The 9115-nt window shown below is 39.4% G+C and overlaps 1 protein-coding gene across 3 annotated transcripts in view; it reads left to right on the top strand.

The window, feature by feature from the left end:
- LOC114656611 (centrosome-associated protein CEP250-like) overlaps positions 1–9115 on the top strand; it is a 282216-nt gene that overhangs the window by 169013 nt on the left and 104088 nt on the right. For all 3 annotated transcript variants that reach the window (XM_051931364.1, XM_051931363.1, XM_051931365.1), the window contains one exon: positions 8784–8924. In XM_051931364.1, coding sequence (XP_051787324.1) covers positions 8784–8924 — 141 coding nt within the window. The remainder of the gene's footprint in view (positions 1–8783; positions 8925–9115) is intronic.

Raw genomic sequence — 9115 nt, 5'->3', positions numbered from 1 at the left:
CATATATATATATGACAGCAACACTCATAACAGTGACAACACAATTACATATATATATGTAGATATGTATATATATATATATATATGTATTTTTGTATGTATGTCTAGATATATATGTAGATATGTATATATATTTGTATATATATATGTAGATATGTATATATATATGTAGATATGTGTATATATGTAGATATGTAAATATGTATATATGTGTGTCTGTGTATATATATATATGTATATGTAGCAGTAGAAGCGTGGAGCCACCTCTAACACCCTCAGGTACCACTCTTGAGACCAGGTGAAAGTATAATAATAATTATTTTTATTATACAGTAGTGCACCAAGCACTCTCCTCACCACACTCATATACACAATAAACTATTCTCAATCAACAATCCTCCACTCCCAGACACTTAGCCCACCTTCCTCCCAGCTCAGCTCGGTGTTCTGGGCTTCCCAGAGTCCTGTTATAGCCCCTGACCTGGAAGTGGCTCCAAGCCAAACCCACAAGTCCGTTTTCCTTCCAGGTCAGGGCAAACAGTCCTTTTCTTCATCCCGGGAGCACGTCACTTCCTTGAGTCACGTGACTGACATGCACTCCCGGGTTATAGGGCATACAAGAGTCCATGAGCCCCTTCACAGCGACTCCTGGCGGCCCCCAAGGTATCCAGCAGGGCTGTGTCACAACACTACAAAGTCCATGAGGCCCTGCTGGAACTCGGGGCACGAATATGCTGTCCGGAGGGCTCCTCCTAGCGGCCTGGGGGTGAGGGCCGGACTGGAAAGCCGGCAATCCTCCACAATATATATATATATATATATATATATATATATATATATATATATACAGTGATCCCTCGCTATATCGCGCTTCGCCTTTCGCGGCTTCACTCTATCGCGGATTTTATATGTAAGCATATTTAAATATATATCGCGGATTTTTTGCTGGTTCGCGGATTTCTGAGGACAGTGGGTCTTTTAATTTCTGGTACATGCTTCCTCAGTTGGTTTGCCCAGTTGATTTCATACAAGGGACGCTATTGGCAGATGGCTGAGAAGCTACCCAACTTACTTTTCTCTGTGTCTCTTGCGCTGACTTTCTCTGATCCTGACGTAGGGGGTGTGAGCAGGGGGGCTGTTCGCACACCTAGACGATACGGACGCTCGTCTAAAAATGCTGAAAGATTATCTTCACGTTGCTACCTTCTGTGCAGCTGCTTAGTGAAGCGACATGCTGCACGGTGCTTCGCATACTTAAAATCTTAAAGGGCACGTATTGATTTTTGCATGTTTGTTTTTCTCTGTCTCTCTCTATCTCTCTCTCTCTCTCTCTCCCTGCTCCTGATGGAGGGGGTGTGAGCTGCCGCCTTCAACAGCTTTGTACCGGCGGTGCTTCGCATACTTAAAAGCCAAACAGCACTATTGTTTTGTTAGCTTTCTCTGTCTTTATGACAGTCTCTGCTCCTGACGCACACTCCTTTGAAGAGGAAGATATGTTTGCATTCTTTTAATTGTGAGACAGAACTGTCATCTCTGTCTTGTCATGGAGCACAGTTTAAACTTTTGAAAAAGAGACAAATGTTTGTTTGCAGTGTTTGAATAACGTTCCTGTCTCTCTACAACCTCCTGTGTTTCTGTGCAAATCTGTGACCCAAGCATGACAATATAAACATATGGTTTCTACTTCGCGGATTTTCTTATTTCGCGGGTGGCTCTGGAACGCAACCCCCGCGATGGAGGAGGGATTACTGTATATATATATATATATATATATATGTGTGTGTGTGTGTGTGTGTATCTATGTATGTATATGTGTATATATATGTATGTGTGTGTGTGTGTGTATCTATGTATGTATATGTGTATATATATGTATGTGTGTGTGTGTGTGTATCTATGTATGTATATGTGTATATATATGTACTAGGGGGCTCTGCCCCCTGCTCGCTTCGCTCGCCAACCCCTGGTGTTGGGAATGACAAAGAGCGTGATGTATGAATGAGATATAGAATAGTGTGACGGTGTAGATGATGCAAATAGAAAGCAAACAATAAAGTGTGTGGCACAGTGTAAAGGTTTATTGGAAAATTTCTTTGTACACGCCGTTTAAGTGTAAAAGGTAATTCCAGGTGAGAACTTGTAAGGTCAATGAAGATGGTCATTATCGTGATCAGAGTCAACTTTGTCAGAGCTTAGAAAGAGTTGTGTCTCTCCAGGAAGTAATGGAATGACTTGGGTATTTATGTTTTCCACATTAATATTTTTTGGACATAATATAGTGCGTTGTGTTAAAAGGGGCATTTGGTCTAATGAGATTGCTGTTCCAAATCTCTCTGTAACTAAGTCGTCGCAGATAAAGGCTTGAGGAATTGTAATAATATGTGGCTGAAGTCCATCTGTATTGGTGAGTGTACCATCTCTCAGTTGTAATAAGCAATTGTTATGATCTGGTTCTGGACATCGTATCTTTTTTACTAACTGTATCTTTTGAAAGCAATGCCAATTGTCTGCGTATTTTAAGGTGCACTGAACAATAGCTGAGTGCATGGCATCTGGAAGAATAGCTAATCACTGTTTAAAATCTCCTCCTAATAAAAGTACCTTTCCTCCAAATCGAATATTATTATTCATAAACGTTTGTAGAAGTTTATGAATGGTGTTGAGTAAGTGACTTCATGCTATTGTACATTCATCAATAAACAACATTTTTTGAAGACGGATGTCACGTGCAGTGCCACCGTTAATGTTCATAGTGGATACCGATTTGTAGGATTTAATGCAGTTGATAAAGATTTCACTTTCAGGTACATCGTCAGTTAGAATCTTCTGTAGATATTCAGTATATGAATGTAAAGAAGGCAGTCTAATTTGACCCTTTTGACAACAACGTCTAAATGTATTACTTGTATTGCCAGTTGTTTCTTCAGGGAAGTGAACTGAATGACAATGATTGCAAATGACATTCATTAATCCGAATGAATTTTCCCGGTGTATGTTTTGCTTGTGCCGTTTGAGAGGCGCGTTGTTGCATATGTAGTATTTGGGACGTGTTGTTTTGGAGCTGTAATCGATTTGCCTGTGCTGTGTGAGACGCCCATTGTAGCCTTCGCTCCCGTTAACGTATGTCTGAGACGGGAGGTGTTTCGTTTTGAATCCGTGCCTGTTGCGATGCAGCACTTTGATTGATAGATTGCGTCATGTGGATCTAGGATGTAGATTTGTGCATATTTGCGTTGTTGATTTGTTTCAGGGTGCACTGTTCCAATGTGATGCAGTATTTGTGCACATATGGGAAAGCAGTATGGGCCATTGCCTTTTGGTGGCCTGATATTTACTAAAAGCAAATGAACTATTGTAGGATCTAACGCAGTTCATAAAGTTTTTACGTTTAGGTACATCGTTAGTTAGAAGCTTTAGTTGAGCTTTGCGTTTTTGGAGTCGAGACATTTTTTCTTTTAGAAATATGGATAAGTAATAAGGAGTATTGCACTCACTGTTAATATGGAGACTTTTCTGCGGTTGAACGGTTAATAGTGCCTTATTGTAATGAGATCCACCTATGCTGCATAGCCGTCTATTTTGTTGTTTCTTTCGTGTTCGTGTGTTTGTTGCTGTTATCCTTTCTTTTTCGTTTTGTACCCGTGACCGTGTATTCATGACTTGTTTCTTTCTCAGCATCCGAAATATGGATAAGTAATAAGGAGGTTCGCAGTCACTGTTAGTATGTTTCCTTTTCTGCAGTTGAACGGTTAATAGTGCTTTATTGTAAGGAGATCCACCAATGCTGACACCTATGCTGTCTAGTGTGAAGGTGCTGACGTTCACTTTAGAATATGTGGCTTTGGGTGTGACTTCTTATGGATGTGGGTGTGGGGGGGATTGTTGAGGATTGTTGTTGCGCGAGCGTCTTCTTTCTTTTTGTGTTCCTGTGTCTTGTTGAATCCCCCTCTTTGTGTGTGTACCGTCCTTCGCTTGTAGGGTCTGTGGGGTGGTTTTGTGTTCTTTTTTTTGTGTTCCATGGGCTTGTTGAATCCCCCTCTTGGTGTGTGTCCCGTCCGGTGCCTGTAGGGGGGGGTGGGGGGGGGTGCCTTGCTGTTGTGCGCAAGCCTCTTTTTTTTTTTTTTTTTTTTTTTTTTTTTTTTTTTTCCGGGTCTAGTTTCGTGTGCAATGTGTTTCGTGCTTTTCCTGCGTTTGACTTTGCGCCTCATTTCTCCTTTTTGTATGTGCTCACTCCTTTTTTCTGTGGTCTTGTCCGCCACTCGCGGCCCCTCATCCGCCTTTGTCGGCCTCTTTTCTCCGCCTTTCTCCGACTCTCGCGGACTCTTTTTGCGCCTGCGCCTCTCGCGGCCCCTCATCCGCCTCTCTCGCCCTCTTTTGTTCGCCTTTCTCGGCTCCTCAGCCGACTCTCGCGGACTCTTTTTGCGCCTGCGCAGTACGTCTTTTTGCAGCTACGGCCCATGGCCGGATGTGCCTGCGTCCATCATCCGGTTTAGCATTCTCGGTTAGTAATATGGATGTGTGTGTATCTGTATCTATGTATGTGTATATGTATATATGTATATGTGTGTGTGTATGTATGTGTGTGTATATATATGTTGATATATATATATATATGTGGATGTGTATATGTATATATATTTGTAGATATGTGTATATGTAGATATGTATATATGTATATATATGTTTATGTGTGTGTGTGTATGTGTATAGCAACATTCATAACAATGACAACACAATTACATTGACAATCATGTTACGTTATTTTTAAAATGTTTCCTTTTCTTTTTCATAACCTCTTTAACACACTACTTCTCCACTGCGAAGCGCGGGTATTTTGCTAGTTTTATTATCTAGTCAACATACGTTGGCCAGAAAGAGAGATGGTATTGCAGGTCTGTAAGCTTGCCTCGCTTCCATTTTCTCTCACACATCTTCCGGCTCCTCCTGACTGGGTAAGATACAGGAGGCGTCTCTGTAACTCTCTGGTCCAAGATATGATGTTTAGTTTTGTATCTTAAAAGGTAGTGGCGATTATATCTTGTAGTCAACGTTGTTGGTTGACTACACCTGAACTCACTCAAACACTCGCACGAACATAACGAACACAAACATTCACTAAAACTCAAATTCAGTACTACATACGGAGACAGAGGGGCCACTGTGTCCGATCGTGTCGCCATCATTCTGTAATGTTTGTATTACATTAAATAAATTAATCTTCTGTATTTATTCTTGTTTAACATGGCACCAGAGTGTGATGATGTGTTACATAATGGTTGCACAGAGAATGTCACTGCATGTTCAGGTAAGAATTTCACTTGCAATGTGACAATATTCACTACTTCCACTACTACCAGCAGGCATATTAACCAAGTTTTACTTACCCTAACAATCTCCACTCCTAATAGAAAATGTTGACTGTCAACAACATGAAACGTTATGTCAAGCTGAATCAGAGCCATGTGCTACAGTGCTATGTTGTATGGAATACATTCTTCACTTGATCAAGTAGATAGATAGATAGAATTCTTTATTGTCATTATGCATACCCAAAACAAAATTTTTTTTTATTTTTGGTAGGACTCGGCTTCAAGGCAGAATACTTCAATACACAATACACTATAAATAATGAACATAATAAGTATAAAAGACAGCAGCAATAAAACATTATCAAGTCCAGACTTTTCCTGAGTATTACGCCTGCAGAGACCAGTGATCTCTGTGCGTGGGTCTGCAGGGGAGGAATACACGTGGGTCTGCAGGGGAGGAATACGAGTGTGTGATTACAAGGGAAAGTGCGTCTGCATGTCTACAGGTGGGCAGGTTAGGGGTAGATGTATGTGTGTGTATCAGCAGGGGAAGATGGACTTCACAGCTCTGGGGAAAAAGCTGTCTTTCAGTCTGCTGGTACGTGTTTTTATGTTTCTGTACCTCTTTCCCGAAGGCAGTGGTACAAACAGTCCATTTCCTGGATGGGTGAGATCCGCAGCTATACATTTGGCTCTCTTCTGCATCCTTCCAGCATATACAGAGTCCAGGTCTAGTATAGTAAATAACAAGCCATCCTATATAGTGTGAACTTGTCACATTAAGATACTACTAGGGATATGCATAAGGTTACAGTGGCCTGCTAGGGGGAGAGTCCCCTTGCTTATAATTTTGAAAGAAAAGGAACATGGGATGGTGGGACATATAGTTCATTGTGTTATTAATTTGTTATGGATCCCTCTTGCAGAGCCATTGATTGTGATGCAAATCGGAGCATTACTACTTTATATTTATCAAAATGATGTAAATCTCGACCTACCTTCTCATGCACTACTGCAACATTTCTGGAAACTCTAATTCATCTTATACTTTTCTGTGTCTGAGAAGATGCAGCATACACAGCATACAGTATATGTGTAAACGAGCATTGGGCTGTTTTCTAAAATGCAGGAAACACTTTTTTACAGATAAGTGTAGACAAATCAGTCCCTCTGATTCATTTTATTAGCAAATAGCAAACTTGTTTCAGTATCTTATCCAGAAATTTTCAAAAGTGCTGTTTATGTGCTAACAGAGTCCTTGGGTTTGTGATTCGTAGGTAATTTCATGCTTTTAAAGACATTTGTAATTTTGAAAAACTATATTAGGACTCAAAAGATAAAGATTTATTAGAGAAGTAAATTAATTAATTTAGTCTAGGGAAGTATTTGTTTCTCTTTTATGTATACCTTCTGGTACTTCCACTTTGTAAGCTGATAACTAGAATTATACACTGTGTTTGAAATGCAGCTTCAGTGTTGCACTCAACTGTTGTTGAAGAAAGATGTCATCTAATGTAAAAGTGGTATTGTTTTAGTTTGCTGTTGAAGCTGCATTTACTAATTTTTACTTCAAATGACAACAAAATGTATAATTTGTCCAGGAGTGCCCAAACCTTTGTATTGAACAGCATATTATGAAAGGCATGACAGATTGTCAAATGCTGGAAGAGGCTTAGTTGTCAGTGGTTTGGAGCTAGGGTGGCATGAGGAAAGAATTGGACTCAAAAAGGACCGAAAAGAGGCATTAATGAGACAGACAAAAGCTTTACCACTTGCTGGTAAACATTGTCTATTCAGAGGTAACCCTATGATAACACCCTAATAAGAGAAAGAGAGAGAGATGGAATCAATGGGGCAATGTAAAGAATCAAATCAAGTGCTTCCAATGTAGAATAAACAAAAGTGTTTCTACCCCTCAAATAAGTAGAACTCTGCTGTCTTATAATGAAAAAGTAAGTAAAAAAAATAAAACAAGCAATAAAAACAGATATTCTGGAAAGTGTCAGTGAAGGCCTGGCATTAAGGACCGTTCAGTGTAGCAAAACTTGTAGACTCATCCTTGACTCATTCGTGAGGTACTTTGAAGACCATTTTCTCATGAGTTAACTGCAAAGTTATCATTCACATTTAGGCTTGGCATGATCCTAGCTGGTGGTTCTTTTAGAAGGTATTCAAATGTGTTCAATATATAGGCATATATTTTATAATCATTTTGAATTGTTTTTGCATTCTACTTGGAGGTTGAGAATATTGTGCCAGTATATATATCTATACTGAATCATTTTCAGAGTTTGCTTTCTGTAAGTCAGGGTTACAGTATAATTTGAATTTTGTTTTCTTGTATGGTGTACTTATATACAATAGCATACATATTGCCTATTTTGTCTTGTTTTAACACTTGGGTAATTGACATTTATAAAACACATTCTGCATTTTGTTTTTCATTGGTAAATTTATTGTCTAAAGCAGAACCCTCTGTTTTCAAGCTTCCATAAACATAACTAGACTTATCTGGCATAATTTAATATAGACTTTTTTCTTTTGTTTATTGGATAAAAGTCTGTTGGGTAGCCATCTGGGATTTCAACTTTCCAATCCGCTGCTGGGATATCGAGAATATTCAGGGCAAGGTTGCATGGAAGCTGGAGCTTATGTCGGCAAGCATCAGGTGCAAGGCAGGAACAATCCCTGTACAGGAGGCCAATCCATCACAGAGTGAACACACATACAAACTAGCACCAATTTAACAACATTAATCCACCGAACTGTCTTTGAACTGTTGGAGGAAACCAGAGCACCCAGGAGAAACCCATGCGGATACGGGGAGAAGTATTTCCTAAATATGTTACTTATTTTTTAGTGTTCAGTAATTTTTTGTCCCAGCTGCATTTTAATTCCAGCATCCAGTGTAAAATGAAGAAAAAAAAAATTTGGCCACTCATCAGTTTGCTAAAACATTCTAATGTGCTGGGTTCAACGCAGCAATTAGCTTTGAGTAGCAAATGATGTATTACTTGTTAATTGCAGGGCACAAGCAAGCAAAAACTTATACAGAATTAATTTAGTGTGGCTAAATAACCTAAAATACTTTGGCAAGATAAGAAAGAATTCATGGTATTTAAGCATTCTGCGGTATGCATTTAACACAAATCACTGTAAATTAATGCAATGAAATGTTTTGTGCAACCGGAACCTCCACATAAAGATAATATAGGTGCCAAACATGTCACTCCTGTACAGTTCATAAGCTTAACTTCACCTGCAAGAGTCTCCAGTCATTCTCTATTGCTGAGCTAGTAACTTTCAGATATTCCATTTGTAGTTTAAAGCCATGGTGGTTGAGGTTGGTGCCTCACAGCTCCATTAAAATAGTTCAAGTCATTGTCTATGGTGTTCTTTTTCCAGGTACTCATTCAAGCAGTACTTGAAAGTCATACTTTTGTGTTATATAAATGTGTTTTTTTATTTGTACAGGGTGCTATTGCTTGTCAGCAGTTTATTGATGAACAAGGACTTCGTGATACCCTTGCAAGTTCTGTTATGGGGTTGTCATCTTTGCTTAATTACATCGCAGAAATTCAAAATATTATCCATAAAAGAAACCAGAAGATGCAGGTTTGTTTCACCTATTGTGAATATTTTTTTCAGATGAATCATTTAGGTGCCATGCACCTCTACAAAGTGGTCAGGCCCTTATTCAGATGTCACTGTCTTTTGCTTGAGGTTGAATTCCTCATTAGCCTCTGGTTTCTTCCCACTATCCCTGCCTCTAGCCTCTTGAGACCTGGTTAGTCATCAGTGTTCCA

The sequence above is a fragment of the Erpetoichthys calabaricus genome, chromosome 8 (genome assembly GCF_900747795.2).
Source record: "Erpetoichthys calabaricus chromosome 8, fErpCal1.3, whole genome shotgun sequence".
NCBI classification, from domain to species: domain Eukaryota; kingdom Metazoa; phylum Chordata; class Cladistia; order Polypteriformes; family Polypteridae; genus Erpetoichthys; species Erpetoichthys calabaricus.
Note: the sequence above shows the minus strand (reverse complement) of the source record. Positions and strands in the feature narration are given on the sequence as shown.